Here is a 14,429-nt window from a genome sequence, read left to right as displayed (position 1 = left end):
TTTTAACAAGTAATTAGGAATCGTATCTGACTACATTTTTAAAGTAACCCTCCCAACCCTGACTACTAAAACACATATACAAACAGACGACCACATTCACACTTACACACCTACGGGCAATTTACAGTCTCCAATTCACCTGACCTGCATGTTTTTGGTTTATGGGAGGAGACCCCAGAGGAAACCCACAGGCATGGGGAAATATGCTAACTCCACACAGAAACGCCCCGGCCAGCTGGTGCATTTGAGCCCAGGAACAGAGCACACCCCACGTACTATAAATCTAAGAATACACCGGACTCATCACCTCTATCTTCACTTGACAGGAAGAAGAAGACTTATATCTCCCTGACTTACATTATTCCGGTGTAGTGAAGCCCTTTAAAATCTTACAAGTTGTAACACTTCAAGATCTCACACTATGGGGCTGTCAAAGTGTGGAGCTGCCTTTTGCAACTTACTTTTATACGTGACTTTTAACACTCACATACACAGCAGCAGTGGTTTTGTGAACAAATTTATACAGTATATATAAAGTATATTAGGGATGGGAGGATTCAACTATCTCACAATTCGGTACTATCACATTACTTGGGCGCTGATTCGATATGTATTGCGATTCAATATTACGATTTATTGCTATTTTTGTTAACTTTTTTAACACTAGACCATGGGAAAAAGTTGAATCATACACTTCTAGGGACTTTTACTTTGGAAAATATCTAAATTAATAAAGAAAAAATGTTTGATTTTCAGCATGTATGTTGTCAGAGATGTCCTGAAGTCAGATATATCAGTCATTGCAAGGCTTCATTTATTAAATTTTTTCCAGCAACCCAAAAATACAAAGACAAAACAAAGCAAAAACAAAGAAATTTTCCTCACAAATTAGTGGTATTTTCTTTTTAATTCATAAGGGACATGTAATGTTTTATATTTCTGGTGAATATAATCCAATCAATCTTATTTACATATATGTATTTTATATATACAGTTCCCTTTGTTAACACCTTTTTTTGAGAACCGGACGTAGTCACACGTGTGTACTTCCGCTAACTTTGCCAAGTGCGTCTCTTGCTCTGCCGTCAGCTCTCTCTATCTATCTATCTATCTATCTATCTATCTATCTATCTATCTATCTATATTTGCGGGCATAGGTGTTGCTCAGGTATATTGTAACTCAAATGGATCACTTAACTTTTACAACAGACCTGCTGAAAGGCATTTATGGTGTGTGTGTGTGTGTGTGTGTGTGTGTGTGTGTGTGTGTGTATAGGTCTGTGTGTGCATATACAGTACTGCTGACCTTATATCACACCCAAGTGCATTGCAGTTCTTTCCACCTTGCCTGCTGCCTCGCCAGATTTTCACTTTCAGTTAGGCTGTGAGCAGATTCCAAGTAGTAGCATGTACACTCACACACACGCTTCCTGTGCCTTGTTCCCGTGAGAGCCTGACTCCGTGCCAGACAGGAATTGCATACATTGTCCCTCCCCCCCGTCATCCTGCTGGGACGCAGCACCTGCCCCGCCACCCCGACCGTGTCAGACGCTGCGTCTCTCTGGGACAGGATGGGATGGGTGTCCAGCCCCGGTGCTGTTGGGTAACGGCCAGAGGGACGGGAGCCCTTGATGCGTGAGCGGAACTCGCGGCCTGTTTTCTGAAGGAAAGACTTGCTTTGTCTTCACTTTCGCACTGTTTTTCTTTCCGATTTCATGTATTTATGTTTCTTTCTTTCTCTTAGTCTCCCTTTTCCAGTTCCATTTCCTCTTTCCAACCTTTCTAGCATTGTTCCAATAGGTGGATACAGAAGGAAAAATCACGGTTTCCCTTCCCTTCTGTCTCGTCATATGCTTATCTTCTGACTCCCACAAAAAATACCCAGATCACACTTCAATCACTGTACAGTAGTTTATAATAATAAAGGTTTTGCGATAAGAGAAAAACTGTGAAATGTGTCACAAAATGATCTCAAATCAAAGGTAGACTAAATAGCTTTTACTGACACACATTCCCAGGGTCATGAATGAACTCTCAGCTCAACTTAAAAATGGCAAGAAAACACAGAATAACTGCTGATGCACCAGTCCCTCAAAGTAAGAAAGAAAAGGAAAAAGATAGATTTTTTATTTTTTTAAATGAAAATGTAATCCTGTTTTAATATTTGAATGAACACCAATAATTTCCAATTTTTAAAAAATGTAAATAATGTACCCTATCTACTGGGGCTGTGTACAAGGATGCAGCTTAAAAGAAATTGCAGTGATTTGACAAAATGCGAGTCGACTCCGGGTCTTCTCCACTGATGACTCGGGGCAGTCCCACTATCTGCTATGCCAGCTCATTTCTCGCTGTATGCATGCAAGAGTATGAAAGATATAAAAAAAATAATAAAACTAGAAAACAATATTGTATCATAACAAATCTCAACACACCTAATGTAATACAACATTTACTTAAACAAAACTAAAAGTCTACAGCTATGTGGCTCTGTGAGGTGCAGACACAGCAATTCTTTGAGCTTAGCACGTTCATCATATTAGTTTTGCATGTCACTGTGGAATGATAACATTTGCTACAGGGCAACCTTTAGTCTGATTGTATAGAAGTCTATGAGCAAATGAGCCTACTTCTCACTTGATTTATTACCTCAGTAAACATTGTAAACATGACTTTACCAAAATGGCGATGGCCAAAATGCAAAACTTGAGGTTTCAAAACAGCAGTACACAAACCAACGGGTGACGTCACGGTGACTACGTCCACTATTTTTATACAGTCTACGTATGTGAGGTCACAGTAACCTTGACTTTTGACCACCAAAATCGAATCAGTTCATCCTTGAGTCCAAGTAAACGTTTGTGCCAAATTTGAAGAAATTCCCTTAAAGCTTCAGTAGGCAAAAATTTGTTGGCATCATTGGGAGAAAAATTCCATAATAACCTTTCAGCATATTGTAATTCAAGTGTTCTGAGAGATAACTAGACTTCTGCACCTCCTCATGGCTCTGTTTTCAGACTTTAAAAAATCTAGCCCTGGTCAAAGTCTGCCGTGATCACAGGTCATTTCAGAGATAGAGCGTTTCTATTGGCTGTGCTCCGGTCATGTGACCGGTATTTGGTATTCCTCAAGAAATCTCAACATAGCTGCCGGGTCACAAACTTTTTCATTTTACAGCTAAACCATAGGCATTAACGTAACATAATACTGATTCATATTTAATCAGCGCTGCCTAGTTTGACCGTTTGATCGGAGTTTGTGAGTGAATGCCAGCCGGCTCTTATAGACGGCAGCTGGACGGCAGACTCCAGATCAGCTCTTACTGCTTGTTTTCCTCCGGTCTGTGATATCTTGCAGATGCTGTTAGGAGCACCGGAGGACACAGAGACACAAGATTTTTTTCAGGTTACCTGTTTCATGTACTACTGTCACGATATAGCAACCGTTTTATAAAAATAACTTTTTTTTAAATCATATTTGCTCCAATCTCGCCTACTTCAGCTTTAAGGTATTCCTGAGATTTCGCGTTCATGAGAGGGGGTCAGGTACGGACATACGGATGTACAGACAACTCGAGAACATAACGCCTCCGGCCACGACTAACGCCGACGCGGAGGCACAAAAAAAAGCAATATTATCATTGAATGTCATCTTGTTTTTGTTTAACTCTGGTCCGACGCGTGAATAAAGCAGTACCGTGATCATTGTGCCTGAGGTGACCTACAGTAAGCGGCCTAATCGACGTCGCTGCCTCAGCAAAAGAACTGTACAAGAGCTGACGGAGAGGACAGAGAGGTGAGCAGCTCAGTATAACGTCAGTCACTCTGCTGTCTGGAAGCTGCTGCTACAAAATGTCACAACACTCTGAATGAGTGAAGACCTGTCAGGTGGGTAAAGAAATGATTACACAAATGGAAGCATGACAGACAGCCTGCTGTCTCCATGTTGTACACTGCAAGTACTGCCAGCAAAGACGAGCATGCCGCAGAAACACACACACACACACACTACACACAATTACTGCAGCTATTCATTTCCTGATTTTCTGCCTGCCCTGATGGCTCTGCTGTTTTTAATGCCATCTATTATCATTACCCATCTATTCGCCTCGACACCATTATCCAAGATCTTGTGTATTATATATTTAATCTTTATTAGAAAGTAATGGCAGGTGGCCCCACTTAGAGCAAACGGGGGATTCACGCAGCACTGGGGATCCATATTGGAGAGATGCAAGCTCGGGGAAAATCTGCAGCAGCAGCTGAAGCAACAAGGTATTTATTAACGGCCAATGGGATGAGCGCAATCAATAGGCACCATCATGTTAGAGTGGATATGGAAATGTGATAGCCTGCTCTGGCTTTGTGTCTGTGTTTGTTCACTGAACTAGAAGCTGTGATCAATATGCAGCAAGTCCTGAGGCATCAGACACAGTGACTCACGGTCTAAAAGCTAAGCTCATTGATGTGGCCGTGTATAACCTGGTTGCTGCCTCGTAACCGTACAAAGAGCGCAGGTCCTCAATCGGGGCTGTGATTAATTTAAAGAACCATTCTGCTCCAATATGACTCCAAGTTTGCTTGTAGCGCATTATGATGATGCAGAATTTTACATCACGTGGACTCGTGGACCCTCGCAGCAATGCGGATGAGGCAAACATGCATTGGCCTTAAGTAGTTAAAGGTGCAGTGTGTAGGATCTGGCGACATCTAGCGGTGAGGTTGCAGATTGCAACCAACTGAAAATTTGCCCATTTGCCAAGTGTGTAGGAGAACTACGATGGTAGACACAAAAGCGTGAATGGCCCTCTTTAGAGCAAGTGTTTGGTTGGTCCGTTCTAGGCTAGAAACATGGCGGCGGGCTCCGTGAAGACGACCTGCTCCCTATGTAGATATAAACGGCTCATTCTAAGGTAATGAAAACACAACGATTCTTATTTTCAGGTGATTGTAAACTGAAGAAAACATACTTGTTAATATTATATTACATTTCTGCCAATAGATTCCCCTGATTGTTACACACTGTTCCTTTAAAATCAGTTAAAGTTAAACAAATGTGATTCTACATTTTGTTGTTGGTATGTACAGGCCCTGACACACCAAGCCGACGGTCGGCCGTTGGACAGTTTGGGGTCGTCGGTGAGCGTCTGTCGAGTGAGAGTGGTGTGAAAATGGTCAGAAAACGCCGTTTTGTTTCATGTGCGTATCATTGGTTTGTATATCCGCAGTCCTCGGTCTTCCGGTTTCCCTTTCTGAATGACGAATGCAGACGAATGCAGACTACTGCCGCCTGCTGGTGTGGAGAGTTATTTCCTTTCACGCAGGTGCAGAACGTAGGTGCTAACTGGCCGTCAGCTGTAGTCTTTGCGGTATGTTCAAGTGCAACTTGTCGGCCAAGACAAAGACAAGACATCGCTAGTTCTTTGATATAGCTGCATGTATTCTGGGTAGGCTTCCCTCTACTGAAAATATTTCTTGCATGCATCGCTATTTCTCAGCAAACAACTTAGTGAGTATGTTATTATACTATAAAAATAAGACCCAGGTATATAAGTGTAATTATCCTTTAATTGAGATCCTTACACAAAGCATGCAGCTTTCCAGCTTCTCTGTTTTGCCTCTAAACTCTTCCCCGGGTTTTCCCAGAAACCAGACACCTCCAGGACCAGAGAGGTATGTTGAAGTATTTTATTGCGACTGTAAACATCCAAAGAAGCGATGCCAGAACTCTGGCCGGGACTGATGTCTTGTCTCATGAGCAAATGCTTTAACCACCCGTCTCTCTCTCTCTCTCTGCTCAACCTCAGCCCTGTTAATGTGGGCCGCGTGCTCGATGAATCAAACCAAGGGGGCTGCAGCATGTTTTCATAGCGTGATATACATCTAGTCTGATAGGTAGATTATGCTTTTTCACGCTGCACGGCTGTCTTTGCTAGACTTATGTGCAAGCGGTGGAAAAATGGTTTTAATGCAGTATAGTGTATGCATAGGTGAGGATGTGTGTCGGTGCAGTGATGGAGCAGATAGCTGTAAAGTGTCTGCCGGCACCTTGCCTGCCACAGGAATGATGGAGTGAACTACACTGAGAGGCAGAGAGTCGCTCTCCAATATGAGACAGGTGCTTGGAAGCAGCTCTGTAGCACCGAGGCCCGTCCAGTGATAAAACCCTCCTGCAGCTATACAGTACTGGAAATACAATATATCCCTCCAGATTACTTCCACCCCCATCATTTTCACCCTCCGGCTCTTACCTCATTTTATGCCCATCTCTTTCCCTCTCTTTTTTTATTTAAATGCGTCTGACACTGTGCCAGGAGGGGGAAAAAGAAGCAGGACATAAATATCACCCGGGCGCTCATCATGCCGTGGAAACGTCGACACCGAGAAAGCAGCGGAGAGACAGGAGTCGCTGAAGGAAGAAAGAAGGGAAGTTCCCCTCTCATCTGGCTCTGGCAGAGGAGGAGTGAGTCATCCTGTGGAGCGCCACAATGCTAAATGACTTTTCCTTCCCATCCCGCTCTTGAGGGTCAACCGAGGTAAGAGCGTCTTTCAGGACTAGTCAGGTGCACGGAAATCCTCAGTAGCTTACTGTCAGGCATGAAACGCTGCGTTTTATTTCAGTTTTCTAAGGCTAGGCATGTCATTTCAGGACTGAGTGAAAGGCCAGAGGAGGTAGCGGCGTCACTCATTACGAGTGCATGAACTCCTCACTCCACAATTGCCCATGGAGTGCCTCCAGTCTGGTGGTGAAACATGAGAGACTGAAAGTTCCCTGGGGCATAGGAAATTATAGAGCACAGCTCAGCTCAGTCACCTAACGAAAGAGAGGAATAGAGGAAGAAATAGAACATTCCAGGACACGTGAAATACAACACAAAGCTGGTGAAATCTGAATCTAAACGTGACAGCGTGATGATCACCTGAATGTACAGCATGTGATGTCATGTCTACGCTGCACTACACAGACATCACTGAGTATCAAGCTGGGGAAAAATCAGGCAATTGCTTAAGAGAGACAGCTTTGGCCAATGAGAAACATCATCTGTGAATGCCAAGTTCATCAATCCTGAGCGGAATTGCTCAGCTACATCAACATAAAGACACATTACTGGGTACAAGACGATGGGAGTTCATCTCTTCATGGAAGATGAGTGTCTGACTCAAAGACAGGAGTGGAAATGAACTCTGTGTCCGTAATAGACATACACAGATGTTGAGGGTAGAAATGGTCCCCAAGTCAAACACATGAAGTCATGGTGGTTGACTACTGGAACACCACAATATTTAATATTCGCAGCACGCTGTGTCTCAGGCGTCCTTTGCAAAAGGAAAAAAAAAGTTAAATCCAATTGTCAATATTAGGGCTGTCAATCAATTAAAATATTTAATCGCAGTTTAATCGTACATTTTTAATCTGTTCTAAATGTACCCTAAAGGGAGATTTGTCAAGTATTTAATACTCTTATCAATATGGGAGTGTATAAATATGCTGCTTTATGTAAATACATGTTTATATTTATTATTGGAAATCAATTAACAACACAAAACAATGACAAATATTGTCCAGAAACCCTCACAGGTACTGCATTTAACATAAAAAATATGCTCAAATCATAACATGGCAAACTGCAGCCCAACAGGCAACAACAGCTGTCAGTGTGTCAGTGTGCTGACTTGACTATGACTTGGCCCAAACTGCATGTGATTATCATAAAGTGGGCATGTCTGTAAAGGGGAGACTCGTGGGTACCCATAGAACCCATTTTCATTCACATATCTAGTGGTCAGAGCTCAAAGGAGCCATTTGAAAATGGCCATGCCAGTTTTTCCTCGCCAAATTGAAGCGTAAGTTTGGAGCATTATTTAGCCTCCTTCGTGACAAGCTAGTATGACATGGCTATATCTTCACATATCTTCACTCTAGTTTTAAAACTGAGCCCACTACAACCTAAAAATTGCAAGTTGCGATAAACAAATTTACGTTAACGCCAAAATCTTGTCCCGCTGCCTACAGATTCTAAATGTGAATGCAGAATCTGTTTCTAGAGATTACTTCAACACACACTCGAAAACAAGTAAAAAACTGGTCATAATTGGTCATACGTTGCATCATTTTTGGGCCCAATACACAGCCAACATCTTTATTATCACCTTTTCATACATCCTGTAGCTCTATTAGCAAATAACACCAGAGGAGTTTCTTCCTCAAGATGACACGCCCAGACAGCCAGAGAGAAATCAATCATATCTACCAGAAAGACGTTGGATATGTTATAGAGTTATCAAGATACCAACGTCTCCAATACCATTTTTTTGAGCTTCGAAGCTTCAGTGAGAAATATTCAAAGGTATTCGAAGCTTTGCAGAGCAGCGCGGCAAAGCAGGCTGACATTTTCATCTTATTTCATGGGCTATTTTTGGATTTATACATTATTATTACATACTTATACTTAAAAATAAAAAACAAAGCATTTGAATAGCGATTTGGAGGTCAAATACCATGGCAACGGTCAAGCTTCGAAGCATTCGGGTCAGCCCTACCACCAACACTCGCCTACATACGACTTCAAAGTGCAGTGTGTATGATTTGGCGCCATCTAGCAGTGAGGTTGGAGATTGCAACTAACTGAAGCTTCTCCCGTGAGCCAAGTGTATAGAAGAACTACGGTGGCCGACGCGAAAATGTAAAAATGCTAATAGTAGAAACATGGCGGCCGGCTCTGTGAAGAGGATCCGCTCTGTATGTAGATATAAACGGCTCATTGTAAGGTAACGAAAACACAACGACTCTTATATTCAGGTGATTACACACGAAAGAAAACAAACTAATTGATATTATATTCCATTTCTGCCAATAGATCCCCCTAAATGCTACACACTGTTCCTTTAATGAAATGGCATCTTCTTGGATCCGTAATCTGCTGCGAAGCACAATCAAACCCTTTTTGTAATTTTTTTGTAATTTGAAAAATCTGCAGAGCACCACCGTGGCATTGTGCTCCGACTGGGCACCTCTTTTTCTTGGCTGGAAAATGTTACCAGACCATTTCCATTATTTGATCCAAATCCACCACAGAGACAGTCCCAAAGCAATATAATTCTGAGCTTGATATATCACTTTGTGAGAATATTCTAGGGTGGACTGAGGTGTCATCCAACTTTCAAAGTCCAAGTTGGACACGGGCGCTTACAGCAGGCCAACGTGTGCAGATCTCCCCTAAATGAGAAAACTAAGGGGAATAACACCAAATTTTTCACTTGCATATTAATCTTCTGATATATTCTATATCATTTCGTCCACCTTTGGTCTGAACACAAATGTGATATGACAAAATAACAATAGTAGCAAACAATGTTTGTGTTTGCTGTTGTAAGATAAGGGCATATTTACTGTTTGTATTCAGTCTGAGATGTGTAGATTTGACGCGGTTTTAGCTATGTATCTTCAATACTTTAATTTCATGCTTGGTCAAAAGTATTGATACTAATGTTTGTTCTCAGAATCTGTTATATTATTTAGACTAGTGAAGGTTATCTCCCATTTTCTGGTGTCAGGGGGCCTGCTGCTGAAGATTGTAGTTTCTTTGCAAACACAAAAGAGAGAACAGCTATCTGATAGACACTTTTATTAAAAAGCGCTTGTTTTTTTTTTATCTTTCATCGTACTGTATGGGGCCGATGTTATTGCCAATAATAAAAAAACATATACTCTGGCTGTTAGGTAATATAATAGACCTGATCCATCTCATATTGGATTATCTTCTTGCCTTTCTCTCCGATCTCTCGCTGGCACTCGGATTGGCTTCTGCAGAGCCTCATTTCAGCTGAAATATTATCACTGTAATCTCTGTGGTGGATTTCTTTTTTGTCGAGACTCAATTCTTTCTGGCAAAGGTGGTACATAACCTCACATCCCACTGCCAGGTCTCTCTTCCAGCTTAAAGACAGCTGCTGCTGCTGCTGTTGCCGGGGGAAAACCTCATGAGAAAAAGAGTTTTTCTAAACACCCGTCCGCTGCTCATTTATTTCTTCTCTGTTCGGGTTGTTCTCATCCTCTGGCTCTCTATTTCTCTCACTTGTTAACAGTTGGAGGAGTCAGGGCATTAATCAAACCCAGCGTTCCAGTGGCTGAGTGTTGGGATTTGCTCCAGACTGGGTGCTGATGATGGTGGACATTGAGCCCTCTGGCTCTCAGTGCTCAGGCCTCGCCGGTGCTGCTGGCGTTTGGCTGAGGCTTCTAGAAAAGCACAGTTGTTAAGAGTGTGGGAAGAAGTTTCTGGGTAAGTTTTGTCTCCGTCTTTGCTGCACGGCACAAGTCACGCCTCCAGTCAAAGACGACATGAAACTGAAATAAGACGGGTCCTTTAAGGACAGCGGAGGACATTCGCCCTCCTCTTGAGATGTTTTTTATCCCCTTCTCTCCTCACAATGCATTATCTGGTGACATAGGCGTCCCAGGCCCTGCTCGCCGCGCCGTGATGGATGGTTCTCGGCGCTCCACAGTGGCCACAGCGATTGGCTGGTGCTGATAAAGCTCTAAATGGCTTTAGAGGGAATCTCATTGCCCCACAAACCCCCAAAGACATGACCAGGCTACAGCTTCCTCTGCAATCCCCTACTGCTGCTGAAATTGAAACTGAACCAGCCTTGCCTTTTTTTCCTCAGGAGCGACCTTCGACCCTTTCAAGTTCTTTCTGAAGAAAAGTACAGCAAAGGCAAGAAAAAGATATAAAAAATGGACAGTTGAGGCCATCACAGAAGCAATCAAAGTCTCCAGATCCCACTGATCAAGCCGGCGGAGGCCTTCCCCTGCTGTTATCACAGAGGGGAAAGCGGCACTTTGACTTCGAATGGAGTTCATCACTTTTCTCTTTTCAGCCCTTATCCTACTTTACCCAGTGTCTAGTCAGCGGGGCTTTTTGCTCCTTAACTAGGCTTAACTATGGCTCTGTCACTTGTCGGGTCACTAACAGCAGGTCTCTTTCTCATACTGATACCCTGGAAGCTACACAGCGTTGTTTGGGCATCGCCGGACCTGAAACTAATCTGATCCAACACCTCGACGACGCCCGGAGTGTTGGCCGTGAAAGCCTTTGATGCGATGACGCCCGCGGTAGCAGGATGTGTGGAGGTGGAATCGGCATCGGTGTGATTATTAATGATGACAGATTGATGACGGAGGACTGTAATCTTTTCCAACAGTGAAAGGCCACCAACACGCGCCTATAACTCCAGAGAATGAGATTATCCTCAGTTACACAGCAAGCTTTTATATCCAGGGAGTCTGCTGCTCCAACAGTTCTGATCATTCTCATGAAAGCACATGTGGCTGTCTTGCGGTTGCTCTGCCAACTTTTATGGCAACCAGGCAACAATTCAGAGCTTTGCTTTTATCTTTTATTAGTATGTTTCTAATCATCTTTGAAGGGAAATTGTTTTGTTTTTTAAGCCATATTGATGTTATTCGCTGTGATTTGGGTCTTTTCAGTACTTCATGTGCCAGTATACTTGTTTTATACACCGTGGTTAAAGAGTCTAATGGTAACATCACTGCCAACAATTTTCTATTACTGTCATTACCATGTGTCAGCTTCTGCTCTGTCCAAGGTATTTATTAGTGTAGTAATGCGGAGATGGTGTAAGCCTAACACTATTATGTTCTGTGCACTTTTACAAACATTCTGCCCTTTGAACAAAACTATTAAAAGAGATAATTGCCACTTTTTATGTGGATGTCCAATCAGTGTTGATGGTAAATGTACTCGATTGAAGCAATAAATTCCTCAGGGCGTGCTTTATTGACCGAGAAAGCTGCAGTTCCACAGCTGCAAAATCTGTTGTTCTCCTGACACATATCAGCTTTGGGAGCTGTGGAGCACAATGCCGCTCAAAAAACTTTGTTCTCTTTGCTTGTGTTACGTTTCCAACAGCCAAAATGGCATCCCAGCGCAGTGCAGAAGTTGTTATGGACAAGGATTTTTTACAGTGTACATTTTAAGGTGTCTTGGCTGACTCAGACATTCAGCCGGGGAAAGGCCGCTCGAGGCTGCAGCTGCAGCGGGGGGTATATGGCCGACAGGGACCCTCCAGAACCTGCGATGCCGAGAGCAAACACTGACTGGTGGTGCCTTTGCTAAAGTTGCCCTCCGATGCCAACAGAAACAGAATCCTTCTGCTGTAATGAATGTCAGCGTGGGCGGTTATAGTTGGATGCTGTCGCCGACGACAACCCAGAGAGAGCGAGCCGTGTGTGCGTTACTTTGTATTAAAGTTTTCCTCCTCACTCGGACAGACGTGTGCTGGAGACCTCCTTCAAGATCTCGAAGATAAACTGGAAAAGACAACCAAGACCGGCAGGCGATTTTGCGGCGATTTAGCTAACTTATTGGGCTGCCTCCGAAGAAGGAGTGAGAGCCGCTGCAGCGGGCGGCTCTGCAGCGGGAGGAATCAGCTTCCTCAGTCAATATAGCACGCTGGAATTTATTCCTTCAGTGGACTACATTTACCATCAGCACTGATTGGACATCCACATTAAAGGTGGCAAATTTTCCCTTAAACACCCAGCAGGTAACACTTGCTAGAAAGTTTTTGCACACCAGAAAGTCTTAGATAAACTTATAGAATAGGTGTGTCAGATCATAAAGTGTCATTGTGAAAGACCCAAAATGTCCACTTGAATAATCACTTTCAGCACGGCAAAGGTTTTGCACACTAAGGCCATGATCATACTGCAGGTCAGACGCAGAACACGAAGTAAAGTTAAAAGCATATATTTCCCTCTGAGACGTAGCCTAGTAGAGTAGAAGTAGGCTATAACGTTACATAAAATGGAAATACTCAAGTAAAGTACAGTACTTGAGTAGCCTAAATACACTGAGTTACATTCCACCATTGCCAAAGCACAAAACTGTTTACAAGAGGACAAAGGTCATCATAGATGTAGTCTCTTAATTTTGCTTACAAAATGCACCAGATTGATGCATTTAACTTTAAAATGTAAATTTTTCTTCTTGCCCCTGGACCCCACTAGTCTCAACCAAATTCTGTGACAAACACTGTATCTTATGCATCACAGTTGTACCAATAACTGTAGCACACTATCTTGGGTGTTATATTTTACTGTAGCAGTACGTTTCAAAGTCTCTTCAATCCATGAAAAAATAGTAGAAATGATGATTTGGTTAGAAATATGAGTGCTAGACAAAGAAATGGAAGTGGAAAAAGAAAAGGAAAAAGAAGGATTCAGCAGAGGATGATTGAAACAGAAAGCTGAAACAGACCGTCAAAGAAAGGGAGTGCAAGATGAAGACAAATGACAAAATGAAAGCGGACGGACTGTGTCAGCATCTGTTGGTGCAGGAGTTTAGATCATCCTCTCTTTTTGTGTCTCTGCCTCTTTACTACCATGTTTTCGTGAGTGACAAACTCTCCGGAGTACAGCAGAGACAGAAGCTGCACGGCTCTTCGCTCAGTACCGCACTGCTACAGCACATGGCTGACCCCCTCTGGCATAGGACACTGTCTGTCTCTCCATCACCCATACACCCCTGGCACACATACGCCCTGCACCCCACAAATTAATCTGCCATTCTGCTTACACAATTGTCCCTTTTCTGACTGCTCAGCTCCTTGTTGTGTGTGTGTGTGTGCGTATGCGTGCATCAAGGAGCTTCAAATCCTTGACACTGCAGAAAATGTTTTTTTCCCCCAATAATAATTCAAGTCCTCCCTGTACTCGCGATGATAAACTCTTCCACCAGTTAATTACAAATGTATGGAAGGATTAGAGGGGCCAATTATTATTATCACTGGAAAATTTATGATTAGTGTCACAGAGTGTTGTATGAAAATAGCAGTTGAAGCCTGAATTAATTAGAGATGTTTGTTTACTGTGAAAGCAGGATGAAGACCGAGCACTCCTCGTGGCCTAACCTTGAGGTTTTAAGAAATGCATCGCTTTGCTATTTTAGGGTTCTATTTATCCTCTGAACTGTGGAGCGCTAGTATTTAAATATTTTCAAAAACAAATAGGCCTATAGGGCTAGAGAAGGTCACTAGCTTTGCCTTAGAAATCCAAAAATCAAAAGGAATGACTAATAATGTAAATCCACCATGGCTTTTGAAGCAGCGAATTCAAAAAAGAAGCAAAAATTAAGTTTGACACAAAATGATGCTACTCGAAGATTCTACAGCCATGATAGCTGCTCTGTGAGGCTGTGCTTAGTGACAGCGGTGCTTTGAGCTAAATGCTAATGTGTTGATGTTTTGCAGGAATAGTGTTTACCATGTTCACCATCCGAGTTTAGCATATTAACATGCTAACATCTGCTAATTAGCACTAAACGCAAAGGTTTGCTGAGTTATTTGGTCCTATACCAAAGAGTTAGACATCGACAAAATTTAATGGTGGCACCATATGTGAAGTTAAAG

The 14,429-nt window shown here is 42.7% G+C and overlaps 1 protein-coding gene across 1 annotated transcript in view; it reads right to left on the bottom strand.

Annotated features, from left to right (window-relative positions):
- LOC119480952 (cyclic nucleotide-gated cation channel beta-3-like) overlaps window positions 1-10,175 on the bottom strand; it is a 43,349-nt gene extending 33,174 nt beyond the window's left edge. Inside the window, exons 1-3 of the mRNA XM_037757608.1 lie at window positions 10,113-10,175; window positions 9,735-9,959; window positions 1,484-1,660 (exon numbers count right to left, since the gene is read on the bottom strand). Coding sequence (XP_037613536.1) covers window positions 1,484-1,660; window positions 9,735-9,959; window positions 10,113-10,175 — 465 coding nt within the window. The remainder of the gene's footprint in view (window positions 1-1,483; window positions 1,661-9,734; window positions 9,960-10,112) is intronic.
- Window positions 10,176-14,429: the final 4,254 nt, after the last annotated feature.

This window comes from Sebastes umbrosus, chromosome 21, assembly GCF_015220745.1.
Source record: "Sebastes umbrosus isolate fSebUmb1 chromosome 21, fSebUmb1.pri, whole genome shotgun sequence".
Lineage (NCBI taxonomy): Eukaryota > Metazoa > Chordata > Actinopteri > Perciformes > Sebastidae > Sebastes > Sebastes umbrosus.
The sequence above is the reverse complement of the archived record's forward strand: the minus strand, read 5'-3'. Positions and strand labels throughout refer to the sequence as shown.